This window comes from Poromitra crassiceps, assembly GCF_964638095.1.
Source record: "Poromitra crassiceps genome assembly, chromosome: 3".
Lineage (NCBI taxonomy): Eukaryota > Metazoa > Chordata > Actinopteri > Beryciformes > Melamphaidae > Poromitra > Poromitra crassiceps.
Window position 1 is genome coordinate 56739051 of NC_139625.1, and position 24351 is coordinate 56763401.

The following is a 24351-nucleotide window of genomic DNA, read 5'->3' on the forward strand; positions in this document are numbered from 1 at the left end:
TCCAACTCTCAACCATTCACTGTGTACTCAAGCTCACTTTTAAATATAGCTTGTATGTACTCAAGCATGGCAAAATACATTTGTAGACATTCAGAGTGTTTTTTCCAAAGAAACACGAGGCTCTAGTGAACGTGTCTTTTCTCAACGTGTACAGCATAGCGCTCATATCACTGTGCACACAAGCTAGCAATATGTACTAATAGAGTATTAAGGCGCTTTGGATAAAAGCATTCACCAACTGGTTGAAACATCCAACAAACATTACATAGCATATATGTCTTCTTATAGACTGGCAGAAACACAAGCGATTGGTCTCCAGATCAACAGAACCTGAATATAGTCCCTCTCCTTTCACTGCGTGTCACAGCTGGCCATTTTCATGTCACTGATTGATCAAAGAGGCGACTGGAGCAAAGATCTGGAGCTTTTACAAATCTCAGTATGCATGTACTCTGCATCATGTACTCTGCATCATGTACTCTGCATCATGTACTCTGCATCATGTACTCTGCATCAACTTGGCTGTGATGCTATGGTGGATGGAAACGCCCATCAAAAGGCTAGAAACCACCCACCAAATGATGGGAACACTCGTCACTTTGGTAGGAACAGCTACTGTACCAAAGAGGCGTGGAAACACCCACAGAGTGCTGGAAATGGCCACCAAATGATTGAAACACTTACAAATGGCTGCAAGCACCCGGTGATTGGCTGGAAAGACTCGACTAAAAACACCCACTAATTGCCTGACAGAGCTCATCAAATGGATAGAAATGACCAGTGTCTAATGCAAGCGGCCATCAGATGGAAGTGGAAACACCCTGCACTCCACTGGGAGAAAGGTTCTGGACAGTGTCAGGCGCTTGGCACTTAGCATTGTCTTTTGGCCTAAGATGAATCACCAACGCTCTGCTCACCAGCTATATTAAAACACCGTCTTATCCAAGCCTCCATCTTCAAACAAATCCATCAATCATCAGCCGTCTGGAGTGGCGGAGCAGCGGTGCTTCTCGGTGTCTTTACACCCAGGGGGCTGTAAATATTGATATAAAAAATCATGTTCAAATAATGTTATGTTACTAGGCTTGGCTGGGGCGATAAAGGAGGTTGGCACAGCTCTATTTGGCCGCTGCTCTGTTTGGCCAGTGACGATTTCATCACCGAACTCCTGGAGGGTCCCAGTGGCATTCGGCACGCCGAGGCCCAGAAGAAGCGCAGCACGCTGGGGGAGAGGAAGATGAAGACCCAGGGGTCGATGATAGAGTTGACAGAGATGAAGCGCAGGGCGATCAGGTCCAGGCGGTGAGACTCCTTGCGCTGTCCTATAGAGTTGATGTACACACGGATCTGACAGACAGGAGAGCAGAGGGGAATGAAGGGAAAGAGAGAGTGTGTTAGATTAGCAAGCAAGCAATTGCTATAATCCCACTGCTAACACACCACCCATCACAGAAGGAGCCGAAATTGTAACATAGCAACGTTGGTCCAAAACGTTGCTATGTTACAATTGTCTGTGAGACTGTGTTGGGAGCCTACACATCTTGCCCCTGCTAAGTAGGTCATATATCACAGTATAGATAAAGACTGTTCTTCATCAGAATATGCAAGATGATTGGCAGGGTTCCAACACGGTTTCCATTTTAAAATTCCATTTTTCCCAGACCCTATGTTCTTGACTGGATGTGATTTGGGTGCAGGGTATTTGATATAATGCACGATGACAGCGGCTGGGAAATAAGAGCATCCCTCTATCACATCAACAAAAACTGTGGACTCAAAGTGGGTCTACAACAACATGAAAGCTATAATTATGTGTTTTAGACCTATTCCCAAACTATTCAAGACCTGGCAATGATCAAATTAATTTTTTATACTTTTCCAGACTTTCCAGACCTGTGTAGGAACCATGAAACCTGTTACCGCGAGTGTGTGTACGGTCTGAAAAGTTCCCTGTGCACACACACACACACTTTGACAAACAGGATGTGAAGAGTAAGCATATAATTTAAAGAGGATGTTTGATTTGCGCTCCGCAATCAAATTGGTTTGCTTCTCAGACAGATGGTCGAGACCAAGACAGACAGCAGAACACTTCATGAAATCAATGAGAGTGTGTGTGTGTGTGTGTGTGTGTGTGTGTGTGTGTGTGTGTGCGCGTGCGTGCGTGAGAGTGCGTGCGTGTGTGTGTGTGTTTGTGCATGTGTGTTTATGTGTGTGTGTTGTGGTTTTATGAGGCAGCACGAGGGAGATGCTGAATGTTGATGCAGATCCAAACCGAGGTTCCCAGGCCGACATCCAACTCAATTAGGTTTTACACACACACGCACACACACACACGCACACACACGCGCGCGTGTGTGCGCACACACACACACACACACACACACACACACACACACACGCACGCACGCACACACACACTCACTATCTATACCAGTGAAAGAATCTTTGTTACAAGGGTTATCTTGTAGGTAGAGTAATTGAGCTCAACAGTTACCGCCCAGTTTTTTTGTGGGTCCGGTTCCAGGAAGTGGATTCCCCATTCATTTCTCCATAGATGTTTCAGAAAGCCTGCAGATGAATCATGATCATAAAACATTTGATTTGGAAAAAAAAAGTATTCATTGATCTTAGCTCCAATTCAAATGTTTTATGGTCAGAGGTTATCCACACTGTATATCTACACCTGTAACAGAAGATCATGACATAGACACGACTTCTTGGGGGTTGCGGGCCGATAAGACTGGGAACCACTCCGTTCCAAAGGATTCAAGTATTTTGACTGAAGCAGCCCTTTAATTCTGCGGTTTTTACAATCAGTGCCACCGACGCCAAGAGTCTGCAGGGATTCATTCCAGACAAATACTTAAGAGATCTCACTGATTCGTTCCTCCTGCAGACTCTCTGGGCTCCACGGCTCACGGGTGAGATCCTTTTAATACAATCCATGGAAGCTATGACCTAGAAATCACTGCTACTGCTCTCTCTGGGGTCTGGGAGGAACAATGTCCAGTTGAAATGAAGGGAAAAAGTGACCTTCTACAGTGAAACGACTCACCAATACGGCATTTCACACATCTCCCCTTCCTTTATTCTCTTCTGAAGTTTCCATTCCTTCTCAGCGTCTCTCGTCCACTCTGCCCCTCCGCCCACCTTTCTGTCAATTTCTCGTTCTCTCCATCTCCCTCTCTGCCTCTTTGTCCTTCTCTCTTTCTGTCCCATCACAGCTTTTGGTGGTTGTTTTTCTCCTAAAATGACGTGGCTTTGAAGTGCTCTGAGCTAATTGAGGCCTAATTTCCTGAGACGATGGTGGTTGCACCAACATCATTGCGTTGAACTCGTTTACGCCTTTCCTATTGCTTAATGGAACAAACATCCAGGGACTGACTCGTTGCCATGGTGACTAATTGACTCTTTTTCTCTCTCTCTCTCTTTTTTTAGCAACTGTTATGAGTGAATTCAGAGTGGTGCTGATGTTTGTGATTTGAGATTTAGCAGACAGACACAAACAAACTAAAGGTAGACCAGTCAGTTTCAGTCAGAGTTTGACTCTACATGCTGGGAGCTGCCCAGTACAACCACTGTCTGCCCAGTATAAGTCGGTTCCACTGCAGCAAATGGCAGTTAAGAGCCTTGCTCAAGGGCCAATTACCGTTAGCATTCACTTTTACAGAATGTTTCATACCCGGGATTTACGCAACTCAAAGTCGGGAAAAGTTATGTCACAGTAAGAACTTAATAACAGACTACAGATTATGTAAACTCTCTTATGACATTCAATCACTTTGGAATGAGACAGGCCCTGCTGTGTGTGAGAGGGAAGGAGTGTGTGTGTGTGTGTGTGTGTGTGTGTGTGTGTGTGTGTGTGTGTGTGTGTGTGTGTGTAGTGTGTGTGTGTGTGTGAGAAGACAGATTTTTCTGATTTGTGAGGTCGAGCCGTGAAATCGGACCCTCACTACGCGCACCCGTTTCTTCTCACAGCCCCAACAGGAAACATGTGTAGGTGTTGATGCGATGCGTCTACAGGGAGTCGATGCTCCGCGCTCTGCCTGAGTTTCAGTTTGAGTTTCAGCTTTAGTAATAAAATGTGAATATATGTTTTAGGTTGACAGCAGTTTGTTTTAAAGAAGCAATGATCCTATTCCTTTCATGTCACATTCTGTGTTTTTTCTGTTTGAATTGAAGGTTTTTATGGTTGACATTTATGTAAGTTCCATGTCTACAGGGCTCCCAGGCCCAGGCCCCTCCATCAAAACGTCTTAGGAAAAAATGATCATTGTATCTCTCTCTGTCTCTACCGCTCTCTCTGTGTTTGTCAAAAGGGTGCACCCTTCTGTCCTTTTTAATTTTTAATGCTATCAGAGATGACTGGGGACACACTTAGGGCGCACACACACACACACACACACACACACACACACACACACACACACACACACACACAATCAGGCCACAGACAGCTTCATATCTGTAAAATAATGCAATATGATCATGGTGTGTGTGTGTGTGTGTGTGTGTGTGTGTGTGTGTGTGTGTGTGTGTGTGTGTGTGTGTGTGTGTGTGTGTGTGTGTGTGTGTGTGTGCGTGTGCGTGCGCGCGCATGCGTGGGTGACCTCAGACTGTGGTATCACATTGCAAGTGGGATTCCTGCTGGTACTGATATAAAGCTCTGTATGAATTATGTAGTAGTAGTGTGTGTTTGAATATGTACTGTAGCCTGGAGTGACTCTCTGCCGCAAAACAAACATCTAGAGTCTAGACTGACCAAGATGACAAGAGTAACTTAGCAATTTCGATTTGGGAAGTGAAAAAGATTTCCTTATGGGAATGCATGATCAATTAGCCACAGATGAGAATTGGTAATCATCAGTAATCAGCCAAGTAATATTTCAACTGCCTGATCATGAAAAGTTAAACCATCGAATGTACGCTAAATTTGACAGCAGGCATATATTAATTTCACATGATGATCTGCCATTGTTAGTAGAAAGTCTGGGTAAAAAGCATTTCAATCTGTAATCCTTAATGGACCGTTACAAGATCGATAATTGGAAGTTATCGGTCAATAACTAGCTGCACCAGTTTTCTGCCACCAGCATTCATCTCTGCACTGCAACAGTTAGTTTGCAAGTTTGGAGGTATAACTTTTCAGACTGCTTATTCTGAGACAGCCAAGTGTTTAGAGACCCCATCCTACAGCCAAAAGGCTGATGGTTTTATCCAAGTAATATACAACTTGTATATCCAGAATGACTTGTATAATACAAGTCATTCTGGAAAAGATGCAGCTAACGTCAAATTTTCACTATCAGTGGAGCAGATTGAGCATTTGTCTATCATCAAGAAGGGAATAAAACATGCAAATTCTACCTTAGGGTGTATTTACATTTGAAATGGGAGCAAATTTCTCTGCATAATGGCTAAATGTGTGCTTACAATGATATATTGTAAAAGGTTTCTACACCTCTCTGGTGGGCTACAAATGGAAATGGCTGCCAGTAGGTTAATGTGGCCATTCTGTGGAAATATGAGGAAATCAGAAGAATATGACAACCTCAGGTAAGTGATAGAACTGTGAGGATGGCACATTATTCCCATTAAAAGAAGCATTTATCATGGAAGGCTGAAATTACAGTCATCACAATGACTTCTGTCTGCAGGGTGTAATGTGTATAGTGACTATCACTGGAAGTCTCACAGAGAGAGACTGATACACACACAGACTGACTGAGCGACAGACAGATAGAGCCCAGCCAAATGATGAAGACTACCTGTCTGTGTTGACATGTACCTGTCTGTTGACAGCCTATAGACCTTATTTGCTAACCCTGGACACGGCACCATATTGTTGACATACCGTCCTGCGCACACACAGCGCTGCAGCTGACAACTAGTAACAGCCTTATTGTCGTTTCTGTTCCATTACAAAATAGCGATGCTAATGACACCAATAAAAAACCCACAGTTGTTATTTGTATGCTGCCGACGGCAGCCGTTAATGCCTGTAATAAAAAACAAAAGAACGAGGTGAACAGACTTTGCTGTGAGGAGCTGTCAGAAAGTTTCACCTGTCTCAACTAACTATCACACACCTCTCCTGTGCTGCTGACGTATCCTCAGTGTCGCTCCCTTCACGTCTGAGGACGGTAGAGATAGAAACAAACCGAACACAATTGGAATGATACAGGTAACGCTAACAGCGGCTAGCTTCCTATAAACGCTGCTCCACATAGGCTGTCACTTTGAGAGCTGCTGCGTTATGTCAACAATATGGCGGCGGTGGGCGTGCCAGTACGTGAGTGACGTCAATCGAATAAGGTCTATTGCTGCACAAAGCTTGGGCATTTTAACACTAATTATGTAACGCATTACTGATTGACTTTTAATGTTTTTATCTGATATCAACCGAGTACAAGATCCGACAGGACTGAAGATATGTTGCCAGATCTCGCGAGAGTGTGTTGCTGAGACAGAGACAGGTGACAGGTCTCAAACAAAGTTAATTTTCTCTTGATTTGTCGGTCTGAAAATGCCATTTTAGTGTCCGAATGTTTGGAAGATATGTGGCTTCTGAAGAATGGGTGAAAAATGAATAAAAAGCTTGCACACTGCAAGGGCTCCTAGTTTGTGTTTTTTATTTTTTTTGGGTGTTTGAAATAAAAAACACAAACTAGGAGCCCTTGCAGTGTGCGAGCTTTTTATTCATTTTTCACTTGTTGTTCACCTTTGAGCTCAGCACCTGCCCAACTTGGTTTTTGTGCGTGTATTCTCTCTGATTCTGAAAAATGGGTGCAATATTTACTTGAGTGACTGTGTGGTAAAATAATCAGTCATAATCTGTGCTCACATTCACTTCTCCCACTGACTCCAATACTCTCTCACTCAGGACCTGCCGCTAGTCTCCTAAAGTAGTTCTCAAACTTTTTCCACGTCAAGAACCCCTCAACAGACACAAATTAGGCCAAGGACCCCCTTTTGATAAGATTTTGTCCCAGGGTCCCCCATCTGATAAGGTTTTGCTTTTAGATGTTTTATTACAGAAGTTGTATGAAACCAATGACCAAAATTATGTCATTGTGTTACTAAAGGGCTGGGGCGAAAACCACAGATACAGGAATTGACTCGTAGTTGGGCCGTTTCACTCTAATAAACGGTCTCTGGTAGTACTTTTCTCTGACCTTGTTATGCTCCAAAAGAGTCTGGCAAAACCAGCCTATTTCCCACTGACAATAGCCAAGAACCTTATGAAACTATAACGAGCAATATAAGAGGAGCAACAGGAAATTCATTCTTTCGGGACATGTTGCACCTGTATTAATCTTGGCATGAACATACAATCTTTTGTGGCCAACTGGATAAACAAGTAACGTACTATACCTAAAGAAAAGAAAATCAACACAGCTTCATGTGAAACTATGCAATTCAGATGTGCCTTATTTTGTTTGCTTTTCTAACTCTGCCTAGATATCACTGAATGGCAAATCTGTATCTCATTTTCTACTTGCATCATAAATGAAACTCAAAGCCTGTCATTACTGTACATGTTTGTTTGTTTTTACGGACCGTTAAGACATTTTACCCTAAATTTAAGACATTTTATGACTTTTAAGGGCCTGTGGAGAGATGATCTATATTCTTACCTATTGAGGACCATTTTAATTTTAATTTAATTGCCTATTTGCCTTTCTCTCTCAATTCCCTCCATTCTCAATCTCCTCCTTCTCCTCTCTCTGTCCTTGTCTAACCCTGCCATACCTGAGTCTCTTATCTAGTGATCTACCTAGTCATCATTCACCCTCCTGATGAGGCAGTGAAGAAAGCCGATGTAGAGAGCTGATGCCAGCGTCCTTCCTCCTCTGACTACACCCGTACACAGTGGAGGACATGACGCTGCTCAGTAGCGATGTCTGCTTGGTCACTACCCTATGGAAGTGTTGGATGCCGGCGTCCACTGATGTGTTTGGCGAGCACTGTCTCTGCCCTGGTTTCCTCGCCACAATATGTCACAGAGACAAAAGTTTTATCCAAAAAAAGTATCACGTGACTTCTGTTTTATCCAAAAGACAGCTAAAGCACACTAAACTGAACTAAACTAAAATCTACACTAATTAAAGGAGAATTTCGTTTTTTTTTAACCTTGACCCATCTCCTGGCAATAATTATGATTTGGCCACTCACCCAGCGATTTCCGCGGCGTTTCTGGCCGTCCTAGCATTGTTTTGAGATCAATAGCGTCCAAGTCAGTTGTAAAATGGAGCTGATTTGGGGCCAAGTGTGAGCCTGTCTTTCCTGCATCTAAATAGCTATTTTTATTCCCGTTTTCGCCAAATATCGTCATAATCTGATCCCTCAAGAACCACCAGAGTGATATTTCGCCAAAGGCTGTTTCCTGGAGTCGCACAGGGATCAAATTACCTCAAACGTGATCTCGGTCACCAAGTCTCGTGAAGTCCCGCGATACTTTCCTGCCGACTGGCCAAGTACAGGTAGGACGCTTTGCGGTGGTGGTTTTAGCGTAACCTATGTGGGGTTTGGCGTAACCTATGTGGGATTTGAAATAACGAAGGTTATGCCAAACCCCACATAGGTTACGCTAAAACCACCACCGCAAAGCGTCCTACCTGTACTTGGCCAGTCGGACGCTAGGATGGCCAGAAACGCAGCGGAGATTGCTGGGTGAGTGGCCAAATCATAATTAATGGCAGGAGATGGGTCCAGGTTAAAAAAAAAACGAAATTCTCCTTTAACCCCAAATTTTGATTTGAAAAACCAGATGATCACATGCAGAAATATATATTGTATCCAGATCAAATGTAACCCTGTAAAAGGTGAAATGCCCAAAAAATAATGTTAAAAAAGAAGACCTTCAGACCATTCAGTCTGTCTCCCTCCTCAGTAGCTGCATTTAGATGCACACATTAAATCAATCGGTTTAAAGATTTCACATCAACGACATGAGATGTGATTTAATACGATCTGGAGTATACAGGCGCCAACACATATAATTGAACAGTGTGACATGCGCAAAAGTGATGAATACAACAACTTGACAGGTCTGCCAACTCTCGCGCTGACCATGAGACTCAAGCAATTGACACTTCTCACACACTCTTCACGCCACAAGTGCATTTTCTCACAGTGGAAAATAAATTCATACTGTAATTATACCAGTACCCTACGCCAGACATATGGACTGTTGCACGGGAATGAGAGACACGGAATCCTGACGAGAAAACGTTTGGAGTTTTTGAACATCTCCAATTTCCCCCCACGCATAGTTAGAAAATAACTCTTCTGGCAGCAGCTCCTCTCCTCTCCTGCAGCAGGCAGGCAGTAGTCCCCTTTGCCTTAGGATGGAGGGCGTCATGGAAGAAAGAACGCAGCCAGAGAGTCATCAGTAATCACTTTCATCATTTACATGATAAAATGTTTCTTTTGATCGGTTTATGAAAAGGTTTAAACTACCCCTCTGCAACCGATTTAAGTTGTTTGGGCCTGTTTCATCTGATTGAGCTGTTTACTTTATATGGTATGTGGTAAAAGGGGAAAAAAGGCAAAAAAGGCAACAATTTTCACACCGGCCAACATAATTAACGCATAACCTATTTTTCATAGAAAGATGTCAACGTTTGCAGAAGTTTAGATGACCACTTTATAGCAGTATATCAGGCTTCACATGTGTGGTAAATCACTCTGCGTTCCACTTCCCAGAATCACCATTATACTGCTCAGTCAAAGCTGTTTTGTTTTTGTTTTTTCATTCTTCTGGAAAATTCTAGACTAAATTGCCAACATTAACAATACAGACCAAATCTGGGCTCTGTAGTTGCAAGTTGTAAGATCAAACTATTGATGTTCAGACATCTGGACTAAACTGGGTTTCCAATCAGGGGCATCATGCAAGCCAAAGGGGGCGACATTCGGTGGTGAAATTTGCTGGGGCGACCTAAGGTCTGAATAGATCTAGGTGGTGGATGAGTTGAGTTCCCTCCCCCTCCCCTGATATGTGAAGCACTTTGAGTGTCTTGAAAGGCGCTATATAAATCCAATCAATTGTTATTATTATTATCTGCAATGACTCAATGAATCTGCCCAAATAAATTGTGCTGAATCCACTCATTATTGATTGATCTATCAATAATTAACATTAGGATTAGACTGTTGTGATGTCATTATTCAGTTTTAACCATCAATAGTTTGCTCCTTTCCTCATTAGAGTAAATACTGTATATTTATTTAGAGATGTTGGTGAATGTTGTGCTTTTATGGTTATTAGCTTAGTCACTCATACACTATAGCTTCTACACTGCTACCACTTTTCTTCAAATAGCTAAATCTTACTTCACCCAAAATGTTATTCACATAAAAAGACTATACCCACAATGAGAATTATTTTAAAGAACTGCATCTTGACCTGGAGACATCAAATGCAATTCAGTGTTTTGCTATAATATAACATCTAATAGTGGTGGTGAAAACTAACAGCTCACTGCCATAACAGCTCTGGCTAACATTACAATGCTAACTTTAACTGCATGGTAGGTACAAGTAGCCAACTAACTTGCTACGCAAACTATGCCTATAATAACTAACTTTTTATTTTCACATGTTTGAAAAGGGGATTGATGCTCTACTCCTAACGACCCCCCCCCCCACCCATGACGCTTCTGGCCAATCACTGCTTTTCTACATTTTTTTTTTTTTTTTTATGTTTTAAACATAACATTGTTTTTTTATGTTTTAATTTGTATGGCTGGCTGGCATTTGTTTCCAGGCCCGAATGAGGTACGTTCAGTATTACTGTCAATCATATTGTTATCAACTTCCTTTCAATGTAGGGGAACTTATAAATAGAGGTTCTGAAAAGGGAATAGTGGTGTAAGAGGGTGTAGCAAATAAAAATGGGGAGTTAGGTGATATTGGCCTCTTACTCAAAATTGAGCCAGTCAATGTCATCAACATCTAGTATAATACCTATGATACAGTTTGAATGATTATATATTTATAGTATAGAATTGACTAATACTATGAAGCTTGCATTGATTGTATAACGCAACATTTTGATCAAATTCCACGCACGTATGTACTTATCTCAATGGTATGAACAAAATATGCTTCATTGTTAGGTTTAGTGTTCCACGGTTTAAATGCTATTCCAGTCTTTTACAACCTGACAAGAATAACATTTACATTTTACACACTAAATATAACACTAAATTTATAGGATGGAAAATTTGGAAATGAGGAAATACTGAACATTTGCGCAAAAATATCTGCTACCGACAGCTTCCCTCCAAAGAAATCTTTGAAAACTTGGTGAAACCCTACTTGGCAGTCTCCCTGCCTGCGCAACAGCATGGAGGAAACCTAGTGAACCCTATGCATCACCGTTACGTCAAACTCCAGTCCCACAGCACCACATCACTAACAGCACCCTGTCACCTGGGAATCAATCTCTGCTGTGACTCTATTGACCCACTGATTTATTGGGTTAATTAACCCCAACTAATCCAATTAACGGCTACTGTACTCAATTAGCCCTATGGAAGTCAATTAGTCCTGGCACTGCTGACAGGCAATGGTTATCTGGATGTCACCCTTACTTGCATAATGACTGTGTGTCTGTATGCGTCTGCTTGAAAGAGGCAATGACAGCAGTGAGGTGTGTGTGTGTGTGTGTGTGTGTGTGTGTGTGTGTGTGTGTGTGCGCGTGTGTGTGTGTGTGTGTGCGTGCGTGTGTGTGTGTGTGTGTGTGTGTGTGTGCGTGCGTGTGCACGCGTGCGTCACGGCGTGTGTGTGTGTTTACACCAGTGTTTGAGCCATTCATGAATTGAATTGAGCATTAAATTCTAATTCAGTTCTTGGAATTGGAATTATATCCAGCTCCAAAGAAACAGAATTGGATGCTGTATTGAAATTCCACTTTGAAGGGAGGTTGTCTTGTTAAACATCATCACAAATTATGAATCAAATGAAAGACATTTAAACAAATCGAATACATTCAATCATAATGTCTGTATTACGATTACATGTTCTGCATCAAATACCACCCTATATACCACTGTGGCTCTGTCTGAAACGCAAGGAACCTGTCTATCACCTACTGTAGCTACCTAGGTACAGTAGGTACCTGCTTAATGAGGTACCTCATTTGAATGTAGGTGACAGAGAAAGAATTGGTTACAGACGTAACCAGGGATAGCCAGGAGGAGTTTTCCCCTGACATCCTGCATTTAGAAAATTCCCTCAAATGGAGGGTGGCAGTGGCAGCCAGGGGAAACTGTGTGTGTGTGTGTGTGTGTGTGTGTGTGTGTGTGTGTGTGTGTGTGTGTGTGTGTGTGTGTGTGTGTGTGTGTGTGTGTGTGTGCGTGTGCGTGTGCGTGTGCGTGTGTGTGTTATTAAACATTAATTAGGGTTTCCAACTTCCAGTCCATTTAGGTGTTCCAGTGCTGGGGCCCTAATTGGTGAGTTGGTTGCACCTGTGTTTACCCTGCCTTTTAGACACAAAATGGCGGCTGTGAAAAAGGCCCAGCCTGACATTGCCAGACGCAAATGCGGTCTGCCAGAGCAAAACATGAGCCAGGTTCCAAGGCTACTAGCTAACGTAGCAGTGTCCCGATTCCAGTCAGTTAGGATACTTCCTACTATCGGTACATGTAGGTGGATTCCTTGCATTTCATACACACCTGTGTGTAATCTCAGATAGGCACTTAGGCAGTAAGGGGAAAAAAAGTAATTTCACAAAATTTCAACTAATCAAATTCAACTTACGGTAAATTAATTCTTTATTTTTCCGCTAATTTAAATTCCAATTCCTCAGTTGAACTGGAATTTATGAGTTCATTCATGAATCGACCCAGACCCTGGTCTACATGTGTTGGTTCGACTACAATCTTACCACTAGTGGCAGCGTGCAGATGATGAAGATGCCGGTCATGAAGACGAGCAGGATGAGATGCTCCACCTCCTTGGCCATGGACACCGCCCGCCGGTCCTTCTTGGACCTCGTGGACAGCGTCATGGAGCCGCCGTTCCTCCTCCGCCGCTGGTACATCCTAACCAGGTGGTACACCACAAAGCCGTTGCACGCCACGATAGCCAGCACCAGCGCCAGCATGATGGTGGCGTACAGGTTTGGGTACACCCGGTCCTTCACCTCCATGGGGTTCATGTCGATGAAGCACCACGTCCCGGGGCAGTACTGCACGTATTCGCCGAAGCCCGCGAACGGGAGGAGGCAGAACAGCGCGCAGAGCGAAAACACAAAGGGGATGGTGATGTAGCCGCACTTCTTGGTGACGTGACGGCTGTACAGGTAGGGGTGCCCAATGGCGAGGCACCTCTCCAGCGCCATGGTGAAGAGGAGCGACATGGTGGCCAGGCTGAAGAAGGTCATGCTGACGCCGAAGTACTGGCACGCCACGCGGGTGTCCGGGGACATCCCCACCAGGGTGGTGTTGAGCGAATACGACACCTGGACGAACGGGCTGACCAGGCACGTACCGGCCAGGTCCGTGACCACCAGCGAGGTGACGAGGACGTGGAACAGCGTGCACTGCCTCGGCCCGCCGCGGCTCGCCTCTCTGCGCCGGCGCACTTCCAGGAGCACCAGGGCGGCCACGTTGCCAAAGACGCCCAGGGCGAACATGACGGCGCTGATCACTGGGCTCCTCCGGGAGTCGATGTGGAACTTGTGGTGGCATGGGTCTTCGTCAGTGTCCATCGAGGTCCCAAGGTTCCAAGGCATTCAAGTAGAAATTGTGTCCCTCTGCTTTCCAATAAAACAATGATACAATGATGTAGCTTACATGAATGTCCTTGAGCCGCTGTCTGCATCCATCCTGGTTAAACAAGGAAAGAAAAGAAAACATAGAACTGTGAAATAAGAAAGAAACGTCTTTGAGTTCTCAGCATCTTTGAGTTCTTGAAAAGTGCTATATAAGTTCCATATGGAATTATTTGCCTATCTAAATGCAAGAGGTCGTTCAAGAAATTTGAGAGCATGATTTATAAATTTCACATTCAGATTTTGGACCCTTGGACTCAAAAAGCTTTAGTGTGTGCTTAAATCTGCTCTGCTTGTCCGCAAACTGTACGCTCACACTCAAACATTTTCTGCCTGGACAGATTTCCTGCACTCGCACTCAAAAATCGCCTGCTCACCCCGAGCCAGTGATCATGTGACACTATCCTGGCATTCTATTGGCTGTGGATTTCTGACAGGATTGTTGCACAAAAAACTTGAGAGAAGAGAAGAGATCCAAGAGCAGAAGTTTCAAGAGCGCACAGAAGCAGTTTGGAGGGGGAGGGGAGGACATTTGCATGCAGGCACCGAGTTTGAGCACAAACAGAGCAAATGTAAGTGTGAGCAGGGGTTCTTTGAGTGTGAGTGCAGGAAATCTGTCCAGGCAGAAAATGTTTGAGTGTAAGCGTTAGGGGTGTCACGATGCACTAATTTCACGATACGATACGATACACGATATTGGGTTCACGATAACGATACGATACGATATTTTAACAATATTTTTTTTAACAAAAGTAAATAATTTTTATGTATTTATTTATCATTTATTTAACCATGCGAGTCCCGTTGAAATCGAAACCTCTTTTCAAGGGAGCCCTGGGAAAATACTGGAAACATAGTCTTTCATTTGAAATACACAAAATACAAAACAAATGCTGTTTTTGGAAATTGTTATTATAATAACTAGAAAACAACATGGAAGATAATGCTTCTCTTGCAATAGAATGTGTCACACTGTCACAAACTAAATGTTTGTTGCATGGTGAAAGAAAAATAAAGTATACAATCTATTTCTTAAATAACTCATGCTCAATGGTCCCTAAACTTATGTAATCTTATGTACCCCTTGAGCTGTTTTGCCATGCCAGTAGTAGTCTACCCCCTCACTCATGCGTGTTGATTCTGCTAAATTTGTTCTATTATTATTCAGGAGCAAAATATATATATACCGGTATATATTTTTTACAATATCATTTTTTTCTGACGATACGCATATCGTGACGTTTCGATAATGACACCCCTAGTGAGCGTACAGTTTGCGGACAAGCAGAGCAAATTTAAGCACACACTAGGGCTTTTTGAGTCCAAGGGTCCAAAATCTGAATGTGAAATTTATAAATCATGCTCTCCAACAACCTCTTGCATTTAGATTAGGGCTGTCAGCGTTAACGCGTTAATCGCGCATTAACTCAAATTCCTTTTAACGCCACTATTTTTTTTTAAGGCGCGATTAACGCATGCACTTTCTTTGAAGTTTGAGTCTTGGTCCGACCCGTAGTTTGGGAAATCAGGAAGCAGTAACGTTGATAGCAAGCAGAAAGAAACCCCCGTGAGCAGAAAAGGAGGAAGAAAATGGGTATAATGTTGGCAAGTTCAGCTTAAAATTGAGAAAATGTCCCACATTTTGGGTGAGAGAGAGAAAGAGAGGGCGCATCAACGCGATCAGACCGTTGCAGAGAGAGAGAGAGAGACACAGACAGATGGAGCGCGGGGGGGAGAGAGGCAGAGAAAGCGAGCGAGACAGACAGGGAGGGAGTCTGATCGCCGAGAGAGAGTCTATCTCAGAGAAGCCGTTTTCACACATGCCTTGGAGTGTGAAAGTTGTTTTCCGGTATAAGCGCGACCCCGTCATTGCGGACATTTCACCAGTTTCGAGCCAGTCAGAAGAGCGGTATGCCGCGATAAGGGACACAAGTGTGAAACGGGTCCAGTCATTTGCCGGTCCTTCTCTCATGGGCGAGGTGTACACACGTTGCTTAACGTTCACTTCCAGCGTGCATCATCTAATCATTCGCGCACATCAAAGCAAACTACTTCCACATTTCGCTTCGTGCATTTGCTTTCTCTACATACATACAAGCGTTGGGCGGCTTGCAAGCCGCTGCCATTCTCGCTGTGTCTGTCCTGTGTCGGGCTGCTGCGAAGTGCGGAGGACTGAAGGACTGGCCTCTCTCGAGCAGAGAGGGGAGGGGGGAAATCGGCTGTGTTTATTATGCTGGCTTGACGCTGCCTGGATACTACTCTGCACTGCAGCCCACGAGCGAATGTGAAGGATACAACATACTCTTAAGTCAAACGAGTGTGATTTATTGTGTGACAAGCGAACGTATTTCACCATCGGAGTTTTGCCGACCCCCAAAATAAGAACCCCCCCCCCCCGCCCCCCAACATACAGGCTATTTGACGACTATATTCACACATGCAGCGCTCAGGTGTGAAGGGAAATTCCGGGAAATGGTCGATATTGATTTACTTTACTTTACTTTACTTTATTTCATTTGGCAGACGCCTTTATCCAAAGCGACGTACAACAAGTTATTTACAACAACAGAATACAAGTCAGAGACTAGCAAGAATAGAACAATATAAACAGTAAAACAAGGCAGTGACAGGATCAGAACAAGGGTCAGTTCATGAAAGAATACCGAAAAGGTGAGTTTTTAGTCTTTTTCGAAAGATGGGAAGAGTTTCGGCCGTCCTGACCGAGGGAGGGAGTTCGTTCCACCATTTCGGTGCCAGGGATGAAAAAAGTCTCGAACGGGATGAGCGATTATTGAGTACATGTAATGGTGGAGGGGCGAGGTGTCCAGCACTAGTAGAGGGGCGGAGGGAGCGGTGTGAGGGCTGGAATCTGACCATAGATTGTAAGTACGGAGGGGCTGTCTGGTGTACTGCTCTATAGGCTAGAATAAGTGTTTTGAATTTAATACGTGAAGAAATGGGAAGCCAATGGAGGTCATGGAAGAGGGGGGTGACGTGGGAAAATCTGGGTTGATTGAACACCAGACAAGCTGCAGCATTCTCGATGAGCTGGAGTGGTTGAATAGCAGAGGTAGGTAAGCCAGCTAGAAGGGCATTGCAGTAGTCAAGCTTCGATGTGACAAGTGACTGGACCAGGAGTTGTGTTGTTTCTCTTGTGAGGAATGGACGGATTTTGCGGATGTTATATAGGGATAATCTACAGGAGCGTGCTGTTGCAGAAATGTAGGCTGAGAAGGAGAGCTGGTTGTCCATGATCACACCCAGGTTCTTAACAGTTTTGGAGGGTAGTATAATGGTGTTATCTATTGAAATGAAGAGGTCAGTCAATGGGCAGTCTTTTCCAGGGAGGATTACAGGTAATTTTCCTGTAAGCATGTGTGAAAATGGCTAGAGAGACCGAGAGAGAAAGAGAGAGGGGGAGAGAGCTGGCACACAGCTGCTCCTGTGCTCATTTCGTCAGATGAACCAGTAGGCTAATTATGCAGCTTACAGTAGCCTATATGCTTCTACTTCACTATACAGTATGGTTCAGCATGCACACCCTTGAGGTTATTCTGAAGAATATTCTGGACAGTATTTGTCATTGTTCCAATAATAATAAACATATCCGCATAAAGCAAGCATATTCGTCTACTCCCATGTTGATAAGAGTATTAAAAACTTGAAAAATATCGGTTTAAGGTAGATTTAGAACAGATAAAAAATTGTGCGATTAATTTGCGATTAATCACAATTAAAGGAACACTCCGCCCATTTTCAACCAGCTTTGTATCATTAGAACATCAGTAGTATATCAGAAAACTGTAAACTGTTTTGAAGGCTGTCATTTAATTTGACAGTTATTGAGTGTTAAAGTGTGGACCAGTGACATCACTGGTCCACACTAACTCAAATGAATAACTCATTAACTCAAATCAACTCTCAATAACTGTCAAACTAGATGAATGATGAATAGTTTGACAGTTATTGAGAGTTGATTTGAGTTAATGAGTTATTAATTTGAGTTAATGTGGACCAGTGATGTCACTGGTCCACACTTTAACACTCAATAACTGTCAAATTAAATAGCAGACTTCAAAACCGTTTACAGTTTTCTGATATACAGTACTACTGATGTTCTAATGATACAAAGCTGGTTGAAAATGGGCGGAGTGTTCCTTTAACTATGGACAATCATGCGATTAATCGCGATTAAATATTTTAATCGATTGGCAGCCCTAATTTAGATAGGCAAATAATTCCAAAGTTCCATGTATTATTAACTCATTGAGTGCCAATGACGACTATAGTCGTCAATTCGAATAGTAACGTTGAGTGCCAATGACGACTAAAGTCGTCAATTGCGTTTTTTGACGGTGGGACGTGGATCAAAGCCTGATCCATCTCCTGTGAAAGTATGGTGGATGTTGAATGTGTAAAAGCTATTTTACGGACCCATTAGGTGGCGACAGTGCTCTCCAGATTAGAGAAAGGCGAGGAAAAAAGAGAGAAGAAGTCATGGGGAAACGGAAATCGCATCGGTATGCATCGATATGCATGAAGCATAACGTTAGCTGTGCCTGCGATAGCCCATCCGCATGATTAGTTGTGGAGTTGTTATTATTCTCAACTGGAAGCGATGGGAGCCGGTGACAAATACACACGGAACGCTGTAAAAAAGCTGGATGTAGCGCACTTTTCAGTGCAGAGCAAACTCAGCAGAGAGCCACCAGAGCCACCAGAGACACACCCACGGAGGAGGGGTTTGCAGTTGGGGGGGGGGGGGGGGGGGGGGGGGCACGCAGGGCAGCATACAACACCGACCCAGACAGACCCAGACAGCAGGACAGGATTGGCAAACACAAGCTAGAATATCTGATGCCCACCAGCAGTAATAGTCCAGTAAAAATGTCACTTGACCTCACACTAATTGCAACAAAACCAAACTCAACTGATTTTGTATCCTCAATATGTCCTCAATGAAGGAAAAAAAGTGTTAAGGAAATGTATGAAGGGAAAATTTTGAAAATTACCTATATGATGCTACCAAAAACGTTTTTTTATTTTTTTTAACATTTTTTTTTTATTTTTTTTATTTTCTCCTTGAAGCAAAAAACACATACAGGATATAAGTGATGAGATTTATGGCACATTAAAAAATAATAAAAAAAGGCTTCCATAGGCTTCTATTGGCTACCATCATATTTAGGTCATTTTCAAAACTTTCCCTTCATACATTTCCTTCACACTTTTTTTCCTTCATTGAGGACATATTGAGGATACAAAATCAGTTGAGTTTGGTTTTGTTGCAATTAGTGTGAGGTTGACCCACATATTTGCGTAAAATGCCTGGACTATAAATCAAGACCAGCAAGAAGCTGCAACCAGCAGCGCACGCAGGGGCCAGCGCTGCTGGTTGCAGCTAAAAAATATTATTTTGCCAAACAAAATTCCTTTGTTTTCACTGTTTTATTGAAGGAAATTATTTTTGAGGTGTCACATCAGAAAATATTAGCTTCAGAGTCAGTCATGTGCTTGAAATGCTTCATTTCACAAAAGGCTAATTATCTCAGCTTCTAGTTTGAAACGTCTCTTTTTGGTGAAATCAACCTATCTTCTCCAGCTCATAACTAAAGAACGGAAAATGATATCAATAAACTTTTTTTGCTGATGATAGAAGAGAGTCTCATCGTTCTTTGGGCGTGTTCGGATTTGGATTTGGATTTGGATTTATTTGACAATTTACAAAAAGATATGCATACATCTTTGCCCAGCAAGAATACATACAATTAAAAAATCATCGAGGTTAAAAACACAATAAAGCCAAAAGGCTTATTTCCATTGTGGACCTCTGGGGATAGGGAGCGGGGTGGGGTAGAGAGGGGAGAAGGAGTGGGGGGGGGGGGGGGGGGGGTACATTAGGCAACATCCAGGACGGAGAGCTACTTTATAGCCCATGAACAAAACACAAGTCACAAGACATATCACACTATTAACACCTGCCAGTGCATCCTCAATCAAATTAAATTTATCTTCCACCACATCTTGAGTTGATCAAATTATTACAGTAAATAAAAATAAAAAACCATCAGAAAGCAAATACCCATCGCTGCCTAGCCCACCTAATATATGTCTATCAGATAGAGGCAGTCACTAACCACTTTTTCAAGGAGGCCTTAAATCCTCTTTCTGTGGCCAGTTCTTTGCAAGAGGATGGTAACTGGTTCCATAGCACTCCTGCTGTATACAAAAAGGAATTCTGCCCCATAGAACTCTTAAATCTTTGTGGAATTATATTTGTATTGCTTCCTCTAGTGGAATAATTGTGAGTCTCACGCACCCAGCTAAAATAATTTAGCAGATAAGAGGGGACTGTAGCTTGCCTTATTCTAAAGGCCACCCCCAACTTGATCTGAGCTACTCTCTTTCCCACGGGTAACCAGTTCAGCCCTTCAAAGTGCGATGAGCTGAGATGTGTACGTGGGTTAAGTTTGAGCACTGTCCTAACCAGCTTATTTTGTGATGTCTGAAGTCTGTGCTTTATTTGTTGTGGTGAGCCACTATACCAGGAAGTGCATGCATAATCATAGTGGCACTGCACTAAGGCCTCAGCTAATGTTTTCAGAGTGTTTGGATTTAAAAACTGTGATTTTCTTGCTAGAAATTTACGTTTTTGGTTTACTTTGGTTAGGACCTTTACAGCCATGTTCTCCCCTGACAATGATTTGTCCAAGACACAACCTAGGTAGTTTACCGACTCTTTGGCAGTAATGGCAGAATCGCCTACCTTCACTTCCAGAGCTGAAAGTCTCGGTTTTTACATTTTTGAAAGTTCGGTGTTTACATATTAATATCACACAATATTCTGTGGGCCTCGAGAAATCACTGAAAACGCTCTGAAACTCTGGCACTGGGAGCATCCGTTTTCCAAAAGTGGCTGGCACTCAATGAGTTAAGAAGTTGAGAAAAAGGACCAACAAGTATAAAATCAACAGCTTAAAGGGGACTGCTGCCCATTTTTAATAGCAGAATATGGCTTAAGAGAGAGAGACAGAGAAAGAGAGAGGCAAGGAACAGCTGGGTCAGGCCAGAGGACCTTACATTCCTTTACATTTCTGAAGTGGAGGCGTGCCAAATTAGCATCCAAGGTACGTATTAGCTGTGACCTGACCCAGCTGGGCCTGGCAACTCCATCACTGGTGTGACGACCCTCCCAGGCTCCCCTGAAGCCCGCTGGAGGGATCATCATTCAGAATGATTTGGTGCACCTGGGCCCGGTGCACTCATTGGGCTTAAAGACCTACAGACCATTCAGTTTCAGTCCCTCCTCACCGATGCACCTTTTGTTCTGTTTGTTTGTTATGCAGTTTGTGTTGTCTTGTTATTACCAGCCACGACAGACACAACTTTTTTTGCCTATGACCACAGCACTGGCTGAAGTGTAGAAAAATTGCATTCTCAGTATTTTGAGAACTCCCTGTAATATAAGCACATGGGCATCTTCTCTCTCTGTTTACCTCACAGAGAAAAATCCTCCTGCTCCTGTCTGCAGAAACTCCGCCCCCACCAGCTGCAAGTCATTAAGGCTCGTTAAGGCTCTCAATGCAATTCTCCATGCGGATGTGCGCATACTTAAAAAATAAAAATAAACAATAGGTTCGTTTGAGATGAGCAAGTTCTGCACAGATTCGACCAGCGACTTGCTTGGCCCGTTGCATGATGGTTAGAAAACTTGCTCCGCCTGCCCGACTATGTGAGCCATGGGACTCTCGTGAGAGTGAGGCGGGCGCAGATTTGGAGCAAGGCACCGCAGGTGCTCTCCACCAACTGCGCCCGACTGCACAGCTCAGAGGATGACGAGAAACGCATCGAGCTGAGCGCCCATTGGTTCAACACAGGTGCATCACAAACCCACAGTGAAGTCTAGAAACTTCAATTTTATATTTATTCCAAGCTGTCACTCCATATTTGATATAAATACCACCTGTAATGCCTACATTAAAATAAAAATAAGTAATCTGAATGGCTTGGTCATTTGAGCAGTGGCGCTAATGCATGTTTTAATTTGTTCACAAACTGCTGTTCAACAAAACTGTAGAAGAAGAAAAGCAGCAGTGAGTGTTCAGTCAGGGATGTTCGGCTTGTTGATGCCTTGCCTGACTACGCTCGGCTGCTCTCGTCTGCTTTCCAGGCGAGGCAGCAGTCAACTCAAACGAGCCTATTAACATCCGCCCTCGGAGCAGATTCCACATCTCCAGCAGAACTTCCGCAGCTCCGTTGTGACGTAAAACGCATCAGAACGGAACGCTTTGCCAGAAGAGGAAATGGGAGATCTCCGTGAGGAAAACAGAGAGAGAAGGTAAACACTGCCTGTGCTGTGTGCTTATATTACCGAGATTATTAATGATACCAAGTGGGTTGATTACCGGTAAAGCCATCCTTTAATCTGATTTGACTGTCACATCTATGGTGGCGTGGATGTTTGTGTCATAAGTTTACTGATAACATAATGATGAAAAAAAGGTTTCAGAAAAACTGATTAAACATTTAAAGACCTTTTCAATGACACCTGGTACTACTACTGACATTAAATTAAAAAATAAAGAAAAAGTTGAGTTGAGTTTATTGTCCCCATGGGAAATTCATCCACTGCATTTGACCCATCATTCCTAGGAGCAGGGGGCAGCCACAGTGCTGTCTATTTCTGACCAGTCAGTCTATTTCTGACTGAATAACACCAATGAACGTTCTGACTTTAAATGTGCAGGATAAGAAAAAAGATACTATGAAATGAATCGTTTGATGTGTGATGTGGAGATGCAGTAAAAACTAAGATATCTGGCATAGGCTATAAACCCTGATTTGTTAGACTATATGTCTGATTTGTTCAAACTTTTGAAAGACCTTCAGATACCCTGAAAAATGATGAAAGTCATTTTCATAAACAAGAAGTTCATGAACAATTTTAATTTATCAGCATAAGAAAATCAAGGTTTGAACTCTGCTTCACATGAGTTTTGTTGTTCCTCTTCCTGTGTAGCCTAACTAAATACAAAATAAGACAAGGGGGGACGTAAGCAACTTTGATGAGTCACAGAAATGTGGCTTGTCTACATGTGGATTCTCATGTTTCACTTCAGCATCTATCAGCGTCTCAGCTTCTGCTTTTTGCTGTCTCCTGAAGGAAAGCAGCCGTTGCAGAAAAACGTGGAACCTGTGTGTATCCCAGTTCAATTCAATCTGCTTGGGCAGATAATCTCAATACAAATGAATGCAAATGATGAAAAATAACTATTAGCCCACTAACATTACACATCTGCGTGTGTGTGTGTGTGTGTGTGTGTGTGTGTGTGTGTGTGTGTGTGTGTGTGTGTGTGTGTGTGTGTGTGTGTTTAACAGGGTGCGTAATGATAGGCTGACTCACCTACAGTGACAGACAACTTTCTGACCAATGCACAACGTGTCAACTGGACTTTTACTCATATTCCCCAATGTTCTGATGTCTTGTTGAGATTTGGGGCTCCAAATCGATGTGCTCCAAAATAGTAGACAGAGTTGCCAAGTCAGTCTGTGCCACTGCGTTCGGTGGAGTTTCTGGTGGTATAGTTTCAATCATCCAAGCCCCTCAAAAAGAGAAATTTGTTGGTTTTTGCCTCCAGAAGGCAGGGACAGGGTGATGTCTCTGTTAAAAGAAATAATCTATGAATATAGGAAATTCAGTGTGAACGAAGTAAATGCTAACGAAACGTCCATTAAAAAATACACTTTGTTTCCTTCATTAGGCTATTGGCAAAATAATATAGGATATTTGGTGGTAGTTTAATTTTTAAGTGGGCAGCACCCTCCGCACTATAGTATGTTGATGGTGGCACTTGTAGCCTACTTAAAAACTGGGGTTTATTGTAATGTGCTGCCTGGTGTAACTGCATATAGCCTATGCCAAAATGAAGAGGCTCAACTATTTAAAACAGGTAGGCTAGGTTACCGCTTGTCGATAAACAAGGAAACATCAGGTATTTTAAATTAAGTTTGGCCTCTCCAAGACGCGTGCCAAGGGGTAAACGCGTCGGCCAAGTAGGCTAGTTCAGTTCTCACCTGTTTTCTAACTCGTCCCCCTTAGTGTAGAGTGTTTCCGTGATTTCCAGTGCAGGTTTATAGTTGCAAAGTGTAGTAGTTTATCGGAGCTTGTCGTTTTATTCCGTTCAAAAGCTGCTTCAGTTCAGTTGAAGGTGGGGAGAGGAGAGGGTGAAGCACAGTGCGCGCCGCTGACTCTGGCAGGCATGAATGGACTCGTGTGGCTCTGGAGCCGCAGGACTGGTGCGCTGCTGACGTCACACGACAGGGACACGCCCACCCAACTCTGGCCCACCCCTGGCAGACTGGCATTTGAAAAACCGTTCCGAAAGGGGCTAGGCATTTGGCTGAATTCAGGTCATAGAGAAAGAGACGGTCGATATATAATAGCCTATAATATATTTCCTACTTGAAAACAGCAGTTCATCTCATTTTCAGCTATAGCCTAGTAGAAAAATACTGTTCATTTTAGGTTGGTATTCAACTGAAAAATACTTCTGGAAAATACCATT

The 24351-nt window shown here is 43.2% G+C and overlaps 1 protein-coding gene across 1 annotated transcript; it reads right to left on the bottom strand.

The window, feature by feature from the left end:
• Positions 1-1071: 1071 nt before the first annotated feature.
• ptger2a (prostaglandin E receptor 2a (subtype EP2)) lies at positions 1072-23938 on the bottom strand (the record flags this gene model as incomplete). Its single annotated transcript, XM_083633083.1, has 4 exons — positions 23861-23938; positions 23190-23447; positions 12899-13841; positions 1072-1347 (listed from the first exon to the last, which is right to left on the bottom strand). The coding sequence occupies exons 3-4, from the start codon at positions 13745-13747 to the stop codon at positions 1072-1074; spliced, it is 1125 nt and encodes a 374-aa protein (XP_083489209.1). The 5' UTR covers positions 13748-13841; positions 23190-23447; positions 23861-23938.
• Between the last annotated feature and the right edge of the window lie 413 nt (positions 23939-24351).